General features: G+C 35.5%; 1 protein-coding gene across 3 annotated transcripts in view; it reads left to right on the forward strand.

Annotated features, from left to right (window-relative positions):
• Positions 1 to 16530, forward strand: part of LOC5575842 — a 165260-nt gene that overhangs the window by 38672 nt on the left and 110058 nt on the right. For 2 of the 3 annotated variants that reach the window (XM_021847251.1, XM_021847253.1), the window contains exon 1: positions 16449 to 16519. In XM_021847251.1, coding sequence (XP_021702943.1) covers positions 16499 to 16519 — 21 coding nt within the window. In that variant the 5' untranslated portion in view covers positions 16449 to 16498. Of the gene's footprint in view, positions 1 to 6506; positions 6597 to 16442; positions 16520 to 16530 lie in introns of those variants that run through there. The other variant, XM_021847254.1, reaches the window with a different exon arrangement.

Genomic DNA, 16530 nt, shown 5'->3' on the forward strand with positions numbered 1-16530 from the left:
ACCTTGTATTACCAAAAATGAAAAACTTTTTCTCCCCTCGTCTGCCTTATCGATGACAACCATCCTCTACACATTTTCCCATTGCAGATTGTTTGAAGACGCAAGCGAAATTGAGCGCAAATTTATGACCTGTCTAAATATAAATTATCTTCCCGAGCCACAACCAAAACCGTATCGTCATCGTCTTAAGTGTGTAAAGTGTGCTCGACCGTAATCTAATTGCAAGTAGAATTATTTATTAATGAGCGAAGTTTAACAAGGCTGTGTTTTTGTCTACATTAGGGACTACAACAGTTGTAGCCATTGTGGTCGACGGGTAAACAAATATTTCAGTTAATAACTGTTGATGTACTCATAGAACAATCACTTAGCTAAGGAGCAGGCTTTGTTTTTGTTTGGACGTTACACAACTAAAACGAAGAAAATGGCTACAAATAACAGCACGCTGATTTTATGTACAAGGAGCGAGCTTTACAGATGGTGATCGTTCGTATGGTTTACGTGGATCTAATGTTTGGTGGTTTTGCAACTAGTAAAGAACAGAACTGATTATTTACAGTATTCCATTATGCTGAACTAATTGCTTCATTTATTGGCTGAAACTTCAGGCTTCGTCAAAAGCTCTCTTTATAAAATTCGTTGAGAATCCTTCACGGATCTGGATACAAACCCGCATAAAATTCATCATTAAGTTCCCATCTTTCTTTTAAGGATCTTGCAAGCAGAACTTGTTTCGCCGAATAATCCTTAGTGATTGGTCCATGGATTATTAGCAGTCAAGTCAGCAGTCAAATGATTTCTCCACAATCATCCGCTCAGTGCTGTTAACATTCGTCACTTTGCGCGACGTTCGTTTCGTTGCCATGGTCAGCAGTCACAGTACTAGCTTTGGAATGAACGTCGACAAACACAAAAAAAGTATCAATTGAATGTCGTCTTACTCGATGACATATGCATAAATCAAAGGTTTTGCATAAAATTTAAACATCGGATCCTAAACAAAATGAATAGTTCGACCTGCTTGTTATGTCGAATGTGACACACATACAATGAGAGCAGAACAACAAAACAACAAAACCGTATCGTTTCCTAGCGAAGCTATCGTGGTCAGTGGCATTCAATTGATATTTTTCTTCTCGACATTCGTTTGATCGCTCGTGTTGTGCATGTTTAAGTGAAGCGCTGCCGAATATCAGCGAAATCGTGTCGACTACCGTGATTGCTTACAACACTGCATCCGCTACCATCGCCTCTCACACACACAGCACAAGCGGTAGAGTGGACATCGAGAAATAAAAAAAAAACTGTGGAATGAATGTCGTCTGACACGACGACATTTTCCCAAATCATTAATGTTGCAGCCTAACGTACCTCGTCCTGATAACCCATTTAGCCTTCGACCTAACGAAATTCGACATAATGACCGAACACTAACTGAAAACATCTCAAAGAATTCCTACTGGAATTCTTACAGAATTTAGGCATACAACCACTTCAAACATCTTCTTCTAGTGCTCCATTGAATGATCTTAAGAAATTTTTTTGAGAAATGTTATCAACATTTTTTGTAGTAAAGTTTGATTGATTTTTATTTCACGAATTTTCAGTAGTGAATTTTTGCCTTGGGTGAATATTTACTTGGGTAAAGTTATTATAACAATGTGTTTGACGTTCCTCCCAGGAGGACAATTTTGCTCAAAGATTTTAAAATATTATTCTAAAACTTCACTAGTCACTTATATTAGTTACTTCATGTGACTTCCAGATATTTTTTTTCTATTTTCTTATGGAATTTCACCAAAACATTTACGAATTTGTATATCTCAGATAATTAGCAATTATTTTTGCCTTCTTGAGTGAAGTCTTCATAACCATTTTTATTTTCTAATCAATCTTGAAACTTCATTCAAAACTCAAGTTATGAAAAGTTTGTACATCATGAAATTTCACTACCTAAAAAATAATGCGCTCTCGGGCTAGTCCATGCATATATATAGAAAGCGTTCTGTTTCGATCCAGACAACCAGATTGTACGTATAACGGACTCACTTTTTGCGTTATGCGATGCTTATATGTGGAAAGTTTCACGTATAAGATGGTGCGAAAAGGCCTTCTACGTACAAAAGTGGAGGCGATATACGTGCATTTTTATATGATGAAAAACAACATGCAATAAGGGTGTATCGATTTTATTGCGAACCAATCTGTACTCTTATGCGACTTAATTTATGATAACAAAGTTCATTTGACGGCTGCTACGGATTGATCCGACTATCTTTGTACGAGTATACGGCGCGAAACAAAATGTACATATGAACTCATAAAATAACGTTTTATGCGAGGAAATCCATAAATCAAACGATTTCAACCACAATCTAGTGCGGTTGTGATGCAATTTGTATAAATAAACGACTTAGTTTGTAAACTGTTATGCGACTTCTGGTTGTCTGGGGATGGGCATCTAATTCTTCCGAAAGAGGTGCACTTCGCGAAAAAGGACCACTTCTGCGTCCATGAGTCCTCTCATGGCGTAGGGGTAACGCGCCCTAACTAGAGATCAGGGAGTCGTGAGTTCGATTCTCACTGAGAAGACGTGTAACTTTTTCGCAAAACTTCACATCAATTTGTCCATTTAATCCAATTGCAAAGTATATGTAATGTTTAGCTTTTCGGTAGTTGTTAAACTTCCACTCGGCTGGTTAGCCGTAAACCACGAAAACTTCTTGACTACTCAACCGATTCCAAATCTTTTTACACAATTTTGAAGTTAATTTGGTTGTTTTCATACTGTATATCTGAACAACACAGTTAATTACAAAAATGAAATTGTTCTTCAACAAAACTATCCAAACTAATATTTTCGGGATTTTCAATTTTTTCGCCGGAAATTACTTTTATTTATTAATAAACTGAAAACTGTTTTGTCATAAAATTCATTAAAATGTGTTGCTAATGTCTTATAAAAGGCTTGACAAATAAGAAAACCAGCTTCAGCTTTAGTATTCAAATTGAAATTGAGTACTTAGTATTGAAATATTTGGTATTTTTCGTTAAAAATTTTAGGTTAGGGCAGTTTATGTCAAATAACTTTTTCGTTTCTCAATAGTTTTGCGCCAATTTTTCACAAGTTCTCAAAAAAACTCTGTGTGTCAATATTGACCATAACTCATCTGGTTTTAAAGATTCTCCAATATTCCTTGGGGGACCGACACTCCCCATTTAAAATTTCTTTGGCCGCCATTTTATTTTTGATCAATTTATCAAACAACAAAATATGGGCTATACAATTTCAAGTAATGAAGAGCTTCTCTAGAAAAATCAATCGGTTTATTTGTCTTCACGAAATCTAAAAATGTTAATTCGATGTTTTTTTTAAGTTTTCAGTTCTTTTTCGGCCAGGATGGTATCAGAATTCTGCAGAAACGTAAATGCTTATAACTCAAAAAACGGTTGCACCAATTTACTTAGTTTTTACACAACAGACTCTCAAACGATATTGATTCAAATAAAGAATAGTCGTGTTGTATATAAAGTTAAAAACAACTTAATAAACTATAAAATCATGTAAACAATTAAAATCGGTTGAGTACTCATGAAGTAATGGTAAAATAAAGAATTGGTTTAGGAACATGAGGAAAAAAATGGGGAAAATGCAACTTTTAACTTAAAACTAGTTTTGATATAAGACAATTTTAATGTTCCACAACCTTTTCAAAAATTTAATTTTATAAAGGATGATGCTAAAAGCTTTAACATTGGTTCGAGAATTACAAAGTTATGAGGATTTAACTGAAGGTCATATCTTATAACTTGGGAATTCACCTTCAAGCGGCTTGCGCCATCTATTAATCTTAACATTCTTGGCTTAAATTTTGAAGTTCTTTTTTTTTTTTCAACGATCCAAACCCAAATGCAACTATTTCTTCAGAAACTTCTAAGCGATTCAACAAGAATTTGTCCAAAACTTCTTCTACATATTTTTTCAGGTCTTCTTAAAAGAGCAATCAGTTAATCAAGAAAATCTTCCAAGTGTTTAAGTCAACTCTATAGAGTTCCAAAAATATGTTTTGATTGATGTTTTTTTTTTCTTGTATTCCTCCGTAAGTAATTTTGTAAGAACTAAAACAATTTGACCACAATTTTCACTAAGGACAGTTTTAGAGATTTCTGACGCGATATACAATTCATTTTTAACTTTCATACAAAAAAAAACTTGCCATGGGGGGAGATGGGTTTAAAAAAACCCCGAAAATTGTCTTACGTAATTAATGGATCGCTCCTAAAGATTACTGCCGATTTTTTTTCTTAGATGTTTAAAAGATTTTTTTTCGAAAAAATAACTACAACAGTTCTTGCAGTAATTTCTTCTAGAGTTATACTATAAGTTTGAGGACTTCCACGTGTTCATTCAGGAAGATTTGTAAGAATATCAACAATTTTTTTTCCTGAATTTTTATGAAACATTTCTGAAGATTTTTTCTATGGTTTTTACAGACGACATTTTAAGGAAGCCTTTAGTACATTTCATCGAGAATCGTTAAAAGATATGTTTAAAAAATTAATTCTGAGTGTAATGCCTTCAAACCAACTAAATCTTTTGAATGCACAAAAATAAAATCGCAAAGTAGTGTGTGGTCTTCTGATTCCGTTGCTCTTGCGGGATGAGCGATAAAATCGAGATTCGAGTTGTGCGAGTGCAGAAAAAAAAAACTGGTGAGTTCGTTTCATGCTTATGATAACACTTTTTATGGTGGCAACGATACGTTTATATATTGTTCAACCAAACTATAGATGGTACATCACTCAAGTGTCGACATAATCCCTTATCCCTGTTTCTTCTTCTTCTTCTTCTTCTTTCTGGCGTTACGTCCCAACTGGGACAAAGCCTGCTTCTCAGATTAGTGTTCTTATGAGCACTTCCACAGTTATTAACTGAGAGCTTTCTTTGCCGATTGACCATTTTTGCATGTGTATATCGTGTGGCAGGTACGAAGATACTCTATGCCCTGGGAATCGAGAAAAATTCCTTTACGAAGTTCCTCGACCAGCGGGATTCGAACCCACGACCCTCAGCATGGTCATGCTGAATAGCTGCGCATTTGCCGCTACGGCTATCTGGGCCCCTATCCCTGTTTCATATAAGTTAAATATACACATTACGGCGGTTCAAAATTTAAAAATATTTGAGAATGCAATCTCCCATATGCTTCTTACTTTCCTTACCGTAAAAATAGTGTTCTGTGAAATTTTTAGCTTTTTAGGTGGTGATTTAAAGGTGTCCCAAAGACAATGTAAGTTTATTCGGAAATTACTATGGAGAAATTTTAAAATACGTTCCAAACACGCTAGTACTTTAATATAATTACAAACTTATTATCCTTTAGTAAAAACTCATTCTTCAAACCATAATAAAGAAATTTGCTGAAGAGAGAATTTCAATCCGACTGATAGCAGAAAATATATTCACGAGTTTGTTTGCTACTATTTAGCTTAATATGGGATTATAGCCCTGTAAACATGTACACAAATTCCAAACAAAATTAGCTCGAAAGAGATTTGTTTCTTCAGCAACATCCTTCATTAAGATTTGAAGAATGAGTTTTCACTATGGGATGATAAGTTTCTACTTACATTATAGTACTAGCGTGTTTGGAACATTTCTCAAAATTTCTACATAGCAATTTCCATATAAATCTACATTGTCTTTGGACCACCTTTAAATCACCAGCTAGAAAGCTGAATTTTTCACAGAACACTATTTTTATGGTAAAGATGGAAAGGAACATATGGGAGATTGAATTTTCAAACATTTTTTAAATTTGAATTGCCCTAATACGTCACTACTAAAAATAACCTGTAAATAGCACAACATTATGAAAGTCGACGTACTTTTTTAATCTTCTACCAATACACATAATAGAAGTAGAAATCAAGCCCAAAATGAGGTACCCACTTTAATATTTGCAAGGTCTTCGAAATTTCAAAAGAGTTATGCCACCAATACATTAATCGACCTTGAAGTGAACCAAAGAAAACATATATCCAGAATAGCAACGAAAAGAAGGAAATGAAAATAACTATATAAGTACAACTATATAATTGGACGATTGTCTCTCATATCCGAGATAATTGAGCCAATGTATAAGATATCTATGTGTTTCTAGCACAAACCCAACAATATCAATGTGTTCCACGTCAAACCCTGTATAATATTATGTATTCTTCGATTCAAACTTCGGTTTATACTTAGGTGCAAATAATGGCACAAAGCAAACAGACAAAGAACTGTTCAAATCTACGCGGATAAATTTCTACCAGCATTTACGGAACTTCATGGTATAAATCACAAGACCCTTGAGGCTGGAATAAATGTTTTATTTTAGCAGATCAACTTAGATCAATATTTTAGGTAACATTTAACGGTAATTTTATCAATAAACAAATAATTAAATTTTAAATTTTAAAGAACACGAACAAACATTTATTTTCCTTTTCTCCTATTTCAGGTCACCGTGACTTTGAGCGCTTGTTGAGAGGAAATGAAAGTTGATTTACACCACAACAGTAACAACACCTCGTCGCCACATTTCTGGATTGTAAGTATCTCTGCCTTCCATGACTACCACATACCCCTTCCAGTTACTGTTATGAAACGAAACATAATTCTTTACCCCACAATCCTAACATAATGACCCTGGAATTCCACTTCTAACCAAAGTTAGTACATAGACACAAGTTTCACTCCAGTTGTGGCCCTAGATGGCGACCTATGCCCCAAACCACAATGACTGACACTACAGAGGGCCTCTGATGGACAGCCACCAACATCATCAATTCTTATTTGTCACAATTAATGTGATTTATTGCCTTCGGTTGTGGTTCGGTATGTTGGCATCTTTATAGTCGAAGTGGCAGATCATTTTTTCTCGTTCTCCTTTCCTATAATCCTAGTGAGAAAAGGAAGCTCTTTTTTCCATTAACCAACCACAGATGGACGAAAACAGAGAGATATCTCTGACCGGAGTCGATTCAGATATAAAAAATTGCTCACTAGGGGGAGATAAAGTTAAGCTTTTTCATTTGTTCACGAAATGTTGTGGGGTCTTACTTGAAAAATCCTTGGAAAGGAATCTTTTTTTTTTGCGAATTTGGTATAGTAATTTATGGAATCCATAAAACATGGAAAACAAACAAACATTAATGGCACGATCACGATGTACACAGATTAGTTCAACTAGGGTCTATCAGAAAATTAAAATGCGTGAAAAACATTACAAGCCAACTTAACTTATGAGAAAGATCTCTCGAAAGATTTGTATTGTACATAATCACAGTGCTCTCCTGACCGTTATTATCAGAAAAAACATCCGTCCAATCTATGCTCACCAGTCGTTTTCTATAAAGCTAAACTGCATGTCTAAGCAAAATTAAAAAAAAAAAATCGTAGGCTCGTTTTGATGTTACGCCCTTAAGAGTGTATAAGATAACAAATTCAAAAGAAATCAGGGATCTTAAAGCGAGTTTTCGTTGGTCGTGATTATAAGATAAAATATACCATTGAAATTTGATTCAAAGTTGGTTTATTTAGTTATTTGTAACATTTGGGTAGAGTTTTGAATCAAGGAGTTTGAATGAAGGATCAACAAAAAATTGAGTTGAGATGAAACCATTAAAAACACGAATTAAAAAAAGGCTTTCTAATGCTGTTAAGAACACATTGCACTTACACTCCCGTGCAAAAGTATGGGTTCACCCCCTAAAAAATTTACAAATGTGTTATCCCAATATCTCTGTGATTACATGTCCATTTGAAACTCTCTATGGCGCATTCGAAAGCCAATTCTACTTCATAGGTATTTTCCCAAAAACAGTTTATGAATTTTGTATACAAAGTTTTTACTTTAAGTTGTGGCATTTTTCAAAAAACACAGTGAAAAAAACATGGTTGATTTCCTCAGCATTGGATTGACCAATATTGTAAATCAATGTGTCATTAGATCCGCAATCTTATATTCCGTGAAGGGCGCTCATGAAATTTTTGGCGGAAAAATCGAAAAACTATTCAAAATCAATGAAACAGTCATTCAAGTCAACGTGCGAAAGGTTGGGTTCACCCATCAGTATGATGCGTATTGTGAAAAAGTTTGGGATCACCTGAGCCGCACGCACATTCAAACGAAAATAATGGCGCGTACATGATTGGTTTGGGATTTCACAGAATTTTCAGGTGAACCCAAACTTTTGCACGATGACTTGAATGACTGTTTCATTGATTTTGAATAGTTTTCAGATTTTTCCGCCAAAATTTCGTGAGCGCCTTTCGAAGAATATAAGATAACGAATCTAATGACACATTGATTTAAAATTTTGACAATACTGTGAATCCAATACTAAGGAATCAGCCTTGTTTTTTCAGTGTGTTTTTTTAAATGTCACAACTTTAAGTAAAAATTTAGTATACAAAATTAAGAAACTGTTCTTGGAAAAACACCTACGAAATGAGAACAACTCATTGTCTTTCAAATGCACCATAGCGAGTATCAACCGGAAGTGCAATCACTGAAATATGAACGAAACTCATTTGTATGTTTTTGCGGAGCCAATTTCAACATGCAACCACAAGTAGGTAGACCAGCATGATATCAACAGCCTGTTGATTGGGCACATCCCCCGGGGCACCTGGAACCTACTATAAAGTGGTTATGGCAGCCGGTGATGCTGGAAATGCTTCGGAAAGCATAACCTTTGAAAATAATGAAGTTTGATGCCCATATTGATATGGTTCCGGATATATTCCTAATTGACCACTTCCCCCAGGGCACCTGGAACGTTCTATAGAGTGGTCTGTGCATCTAATGGTTCTGAATACGCTGCAGGAAACATCATTTTTAAGGTTGGTGTCCGCTTGGATATAGCTCCGGATAATATTTACATGATTGGAAATACAAACATGACTGACCATGCTTTCCGGAACCAGTTTTACGGAAATGGTAATATTTCTGAAGATTTCCAACCAATCTTAATGCGTCCGGTGGCATTCAACTTCCTATTAGTTCTAGTTTCTAGGAAATTGCAAACATCTATCTAACTTTACACCACACAAAAATACAAGCGACAGAAAAAATGACATTTGGACATGACCTCAGAAAATCCGGAACATCTCCGGTGTCCAGTGGCCAATATGCATGGCCAAGGAAGTTCCTAAAACTGGACCAAATTTGCCGTCGACTGCTTCCAGATGCATCCAATTTCATCCATTTTTCATAAAGTTATAAGCATTTGAATTTGGGCAAAATTTTGCCTATCTCAATCATTTTGCCTATCCCCTGTATTTGATATCGAACTACTTGAACACACAAAATAATTAAAAATTTGAAAACAAATAAATTTATACGTATGGCGAAATAAGGCACCATTATGTCCATAACTAGTACACTTACCCTATTGGTTTTTAAGAAAGACTAGTAAAATTAAGCTCTGCAAGTGTTATGATTCATGATACTTAAAAAATAAAAAATAGAGGGTCGGATCCTATCCTTGACTTTTTTGATTCACTTCGGCAATGGGGTTTCTTGAAAGCAGTTTTATGCAAAAAGAGGCATTTTGAGCTTTAGAATGAAACATTAGACGAAAACGATCTTCTACAAAGTTGTTTGTATTAGTTGTGCCCTTCGTTTGGTGTTATTGAAAATTAGGGTGGACCACATTTTCATAGAAATTATGTAACTAACTTTCTCATTTGTAGAAATTATATTATACATGCTTCAGCAAGACCATTCAACTTCAAGCAACTTTGCCAAAAAAAAAAATGTGTATCTCTTAAATTGACCGATTTAGAGCTTTTTCCTACGGTGACATAGGCTGGTCCGAACAAAACTGGTGTTCTGGCTATTGCATTTTCAATTCAAATATCTCATCAAAGTAGTCTATGAAACACTTTTAGAGCATTGAAAAATGCGAATCTATGACATTTGGTCGAAAGACATTTGGTCGAATGACATTTAGTCGAATGACGTTTGGTCGAAAGTACATTTGGTCGAATGGACATTTCGTCGAATGGACATTTGGTCGAAAAGGTTTAGTTGCAACAGAAAGCATATGATACTTGGTCGAACCGACATTTCGTGGAAAGATAAGTGATCGAATCTTAATCGTATGGAAACAGAGTTTTACGTTTAGTCTGACTATAGTCGAGAGCAGCACTTTGTCGCTAATACAAGAGAGATTGAATAATTGAAAAAGTATCAGCCATTTTACTAACAATCTCTGAATGATTAGCAAAATTTTGATATTCAATTTGATGGACGCTCTCTTAACATATTGATCAACCTCTTGCGTTTTTAATGTTTCATGCTGCTTTTTCGTTCAGGCATGTTCTGCAATTCGAGATAAGTTGATCTTAAATGGAAGCACAATTTTCTTTTTTAATAATGCAAAGCTTCTACTGCAAACTATGTTATTCATCCGAGGTCATCAAAGCCATATATTTGCTTGAAGATTTTTTTTGAGCTGGAAGTAACAATAAGCCAATTGGCCATAAATGTTTTCCCTCAAGCAACTTTTTCCTGCCGTTTTAATTATGATTTCCGCATTCAAAAATCTTACCCACTTTCGTAAGCGGAAAGACCCGGAATTCAAAGAAAGATCCCAAGCACTCTCTCCGAATTCTTCCATCAGATGAAGATCAGCAGTTCATTTTGATTTAGTAATAAGAGCAATAAATAATGCAAGCCTTCACAACGTTGAGTAATAAAAGAAAAATTTGAGCATTTTTTCAAAGAATGATGATAATTTCAAAGAATAATAAATTCACTAGAGCTAAATATTTTAGTCAATGTATAAAACAACTATTTCCGAAAATTTCATTTAATCAAAAGATGTATGGAATTTGAGAATAAGACGACATTCAATGTCCCATTTTTTATTCAACAACAGGTAATGATTCAGATTACTTAAAATAATACATTATCTCACCAACTTTGCAAAACTTAGAAAATAATAATTAATTTAACCGAGTGATAATAAACAATTTAAAAATAAGCTTTCAACCAAATTTCCGTTCAACTAAACGTCATTCCAGCAAAAAAAAAAGTTCCAAAGCAATTCGACCAAATGTCCATTCGACCAAATGTCCTTTCGACCAAATGTACTTTCGACCAAATGTACTTTCGACCAAATGTCATTCGACCAAACGTCATTCGACCAAATGTCATTCGACGAAATGTCCTTAAGCCGAAAAATGCGTAATTCGGTGAGTAAAGAAACTCTCTATCTCCTTCCGTTTGAGAGTTATTGTTGTTTTTCTCACAGTACAAAGTTTGCTGGAACAGCCGAGGGGGCAGCTAGTTGGGCTATAACAATATTTCTCGAAAACTTATTCAAACAGATTCAAGTCAGAGAATTGAACAAACTTACTTTGTCAATCCTACGTGTTTTGCAGACGAAATTCTACACGTTCCGCTTTAAGCCAACTTGATTTTTCACAATTAGAACATTTAATTTCAGGATTTACAAAACGGCGTAAGTAAGGTTTCAACTTTCGCAACCTAACCATTACTTTCACCGCTCCGTTATATGGAGAGACAATGTGACTTAACCACGAATCAAAACAAAACACTACTTGAGTAGATTTAACACTGGTACAAAAACGTCGTAAGTAACTGAATAAAACGGCTTATCATTTTGTCATACATTTTTTGGGAGAAACGATAGAAACTACCTAGTATTTCAACGCGAGCTGATTGTATAAAAAAATTAAGCGAAGTACACGGCGAAAAAATGTTAAAAAGAGAATTCATTTTAAAACAGATGTAGGAGACAGGCTTTAATTCTTCTTTATTTTTTTTTCAAAACCGTATGAAAGTTACTTTCGTCGATTTGAAAAAGTAATCGAGAATTTTATGAATAATAAAAATACTGCAACATTCGCTCCGTAATGCCTTATAGCGCTTGAGTCTATGAACAATTAGTAAATTGTGAAAGACTTTTGCGGCAAGTAAGTGCAATGTGTCATTGGAAACATTTGAACATGCTTAACTGTATGAGAATACTTAATTAATCTATTTAAAAGTAGTGCATTTAATGGCTACACTTAAAAAAGGGCGTGACTCAAAATTTCGTCAAACTTCTCATTCAAAACACAGCTCAAAAGAAACAAATAATTGAATTCTCTGATAATCACGGCAAATGAAAACCCGCTTAAATATCTCAGATTTATTTTGAATTTTGGGACTCTAACACAATCAAAAGGGCGTAACGAAAAAAATCTCGCTGCTATTTTTCTCGCGCTTGTCAATTTTATATTCTGCTGACAAAATATTATGGCTGGTTATAGCTAAAATCGTAAGCGAGGTGTTTTTGGTGATTTTTTTTTGTTTGAAACGTAGATGAGTAGTAGAGCTATTGTCGGAAGAGAAATGTGTTGCGTGCCGAATGTCCGAAGTTTCGCTATTAGTGGTAAAACGAATACTCTTACTGACCTTTCCCATCTTTACTAATTGTTATCCGGTTGGAGGATTTGGTGAGTTTGTTCAATTTTGTTATTCGGAATTCAGTTTACAATTGAAATAGTTGAATTTTAATTGCTATAACCGGAACGATTCGATTTTTGTTGTTTTTTTTTTTTTTTTTGTAATGTTGTGTATCGTAGGTTTGCGATCACGGAACAAAGATGTCCGCGCCTGGAGTAGTGTTTCGTCATAACATTCTGTTGCTTGCTCCTACGGGGAGTGGAAGACGGAATCGTGTCAATCGTGTTTGGTTTCGTTTTGTACGGTTACGATAAAACATCGCGAGGTTCGTTAGTAGTATTTGGTCATTCGATTCGGTTGCTTGCTCGTAGGGGGTAAAAGATAACGACGCGTAATTGCATTTTTTTCTCGAGCGTGTGCGTAAAACTTTTTTTTGTTGATTCCGATGACCCTGAAGGGATTGACTTTGCTTTTTACAGAGCAAAATTTCACTATCGTTAAACGCGCATTGTTTTCCTTTTTTTACGGGAAACAATATTGTTCAAATTGTAAATAAAGCATTGTTGCTTTCTTTTGATTACCGCCATTCAAAAGATTAAGTAAGAAACAATTAAATATCAAATGCTTTGGGTCCATCGCCAGCTTTTCTAGCGAATCCTAGCGACCTACTACCTTTCCCAACCACCAACTCCGTGGCACTTATAAAAGTGTCACTGAGTCGGAGGCCTCTCGTTAAGTAAGTGCTACATAAACATTTCCTTCCCCAATCCCAAGTTTCGGTAAACATGGGCGTGGTCGGGAATAGCGATATTCATGGTTTTGGTATTCTTGTTTCAGATTAGATCAAGGTTAACTACCAAGCCTTGTTCCTGAAAGCAGTCTAGATGAGACTATCAAAGATAAAACATAAATATAGCTAGTATCCAATCTATGAAGTAACTACGCTAACTCTAACGCTAACGCTAACACAGTCAAAAGGGCGTAACTTTAAAATGGGCCCTCCGCTTTTTTTTAAATTTTTCCCAGACATACAGCATACCATCAAATTACTGGTTAGCACGGATTTGATGGAGATTTTTTATGATAATAACTCTGGAGCACCGTAATAATCTTAAGTTGGAAGCCTATATTGTCAAAAAGATATGCACTTTATAAATAACTATTTGATTACAGAAAAACAAAAAATAAACATTAAAATATAACTATTGAACTAGTGCGGGTATTAGTTGGTATGACATAAAAAAGTAAATTGTGCGATAGTTATTGTATGAATATAAATGACCAATTCAACAAATAAATATGATTTCCCAGGAAATATGGGAATCTCGGAAAACAGAAAATAATTTCCAGGGTAACGGGAATCCCCTTGAAATCTCATCTCATTTCTCGATGACTACGTAAAAGATTTCCTGTACTGATTTCTTATACGCTTAGTTAAATGGAAAATTCTCTAGATCAAAATCCTCTATTAATTAATCTTGTAATTCATTGTGTGTTTAAAGAAATCCTACCCAATTTCCGATACTAGTTATTGAAAAAATCATAAGATAATCTTCTCCTGATTTTTTGGTGAAATGTAATAACAATTCTTGGAAGAATTCATGTTTCTAGAAGAACTTATGAAGAAATTGCTTATTGTTTTTCACTGAATAGTTCGAAGTACTTTCTACAATAATTTCAAGAAGAATTCTTAGGGTATAATCCTTGCAAGATTATCTCGTAAACTTTCTGAAAAATGTTCATTGAAATGTATAGAAATATAGAGAAAACCTATACGTTATTCAAGAAGTAAACCTAGATGAAATTTCTTTTGTCTTGTCTTTTTCGAAAATTTGTTGCGCACATCAATATTGATTATATAACAACTAGTAGTTCATTTGGCAAAATCCCCTTTTGAAGTATGTTCCACTTAGAATTTGTCCGCTTAAAACGAACGATTTCTCCAAGAGGAAAAACCCTTACAAGAAATCTTAATGCATCATTTTCTAGCACTTTTATTAAATTTTAGGTTAATGAATCGGAAACAATATTTACTCCGGTTGAGTTTTCTAACTTTTTGTTGGATTCCACTCATCATTTTTTGCACAGTACCATTGGCTACTTTAAAAACTGGACTCGTAAAAAATGAGACACACAAAAGTGATCACCAAAAATTCATTTTATTCATTAAAGTTCCTTCCTCAAGGTGAATGCTTCTACATTTCTCTTAACACTGCTCATGAGATCTTGAACGAGGCTTTATACATCTATCTTACACAATTTCTCCCAGTTTTTCTTCAAAGCTGGTTTTGGATGTTTTCCGTTTTTTTTTTCAACTGCTTCTTCCTTATCGCCCAAAACTTTTCGATCGAACTCTGGTGTATTTGGTGGGTTCGCCTCCTTCGGGACAACATAAACACCCTTCGCTACGTACCAATCCATTACAGGCTTGGCATAATGACACGAAGCGAGATCCGGCCAGACCAGCGTGGGACCACGGTGAGAGCGGAGGAAGGGCAGCAAGCGCTTCTGCAAGCATTCCTCTCCATTATGGTTTATGGTTTCGGTTGTAACGAACGGCTTGCTGTAGCGTCCGCACTCGCAAATCGCCTGCCACAACAGGTACTTCTTCACGAATTTGTCCATCTTTCTCTTCCGGACCCTCCATAACCTCCCGACAAAAAACTCCAGGCTGAGGATTTGTTTGGCGTCCGCCTCGATATATGTATGTCTCGTCGTCCATGACTTGACCAGCCACTCACGGTACAGCTTCCGCGCACGCAATTTAGCCACCGTGTCAGTTCGGTTTGGCGCTTTCCTGACCTTTAAGGTGATTTTAGAACGAAGCCACACCTCAAATTTTCAAGAGCACAAGACTTGAGAACCAAACAGCGCTCCGCGGTAAAAATCTATACCATTGGTCACCACCAGGAAGCAAGCAAGTTGATTGGTTTTCTATGCGATCTGTTGTCAGATACTCTCGTCTTGTGCACTTGAAAATTCAAAGTTTGGCTTCGTTTTATAATCACCTTAAAACTCGTAGCCCAGCCCGCTTCATGGTCTGCTGGACGAACCACTTCGACGAAAGGAACTTTTTGGCCACGTCTCGGGTGGAAAGGTTCTGGTTATTTTTAAAGTGCTGCCTTATCTTCTGCGCCTTCTTTGGATATTCCGTTTGCGGTTTTCAGCCGCTTCCGGCGCGTTCGATAGTTTCCGTCTACCGGAACATCTTCACAACGCGGGACCCGGTGTAATGGTGGATTCCAAGCCTTGTGCCGATCCATCTGTGCGAATGACCAGGATCACCGTGCCAAAATTTAATGGCGTAGCTTTTTTTTGTTTCGAACGCATCTTGAAAACTACTTGACAGATCGCGAAACGTAATACTCTAAACTAGTATTACCCAACAATTTCATTATTTTTTACCCACGCGATAAAAGTTACACCCAAAACAAAGTGTCGCTTTTTTCCAAGTCAAAAAATCATTTGAATCCATTAAGAATTCGCTGAGTGGTGATGGTTTTAGAATTTTTGCTTTCACTCAGGCGTATACGGGTTAATCTCATCTAGTGCGTCCACCTTACTAGATGAAAATATAAAATTTCTTACGATTATTTCTCTCGACTGTATCTACGATAACTTTTTAACATGTGTATAAATCATGATGGTTTTTTAGCATTGAATAACCGTTTCTTTCGAATTAAATTCTGTAATAAGTTCATCTCTATGATTTATGGATGCACTAAAATATGTAGTTAATAAGAAGCGGCTAAATACTAAATGCAACAGACTTTATACCAGATTTATGACATATTCCTTATAAGATTCGATGCAGATTGAAGAAAAAAAAATGGTAGGGACCTTCAAAAAACATAAGATCATAAGGCAAATCATAGCGAGCAGTGTACAGTTTTTTTCTTACCCTTAAACCAGTACAAAAATCCCAAGCATTATTCAATTTAATTCTCGTTTCTCTCTTGCCCATCTTTGCAGGGTGCACTCTGGTGTACATTCGGTGTCATCATATTTGGAGCTGTGGCCGTAATTTCATGTTGGATAAAAAGATGCAGGTAAATATAGA

Source organism: Aedes aegypti, chromosome 2 (assembly GCF_002204515.2).
Source record: "Aedes aegypti strain LVP_AGWG chromosome 2, AaegL5.0 Primary Assembly, whole genome shotgun sequence".
Lineage (NCBI taxonomy): Eukaryota > Metazoa > Arthropoda > Insecta > Diptera > Culicidae > Aedes > Aedes aegypti.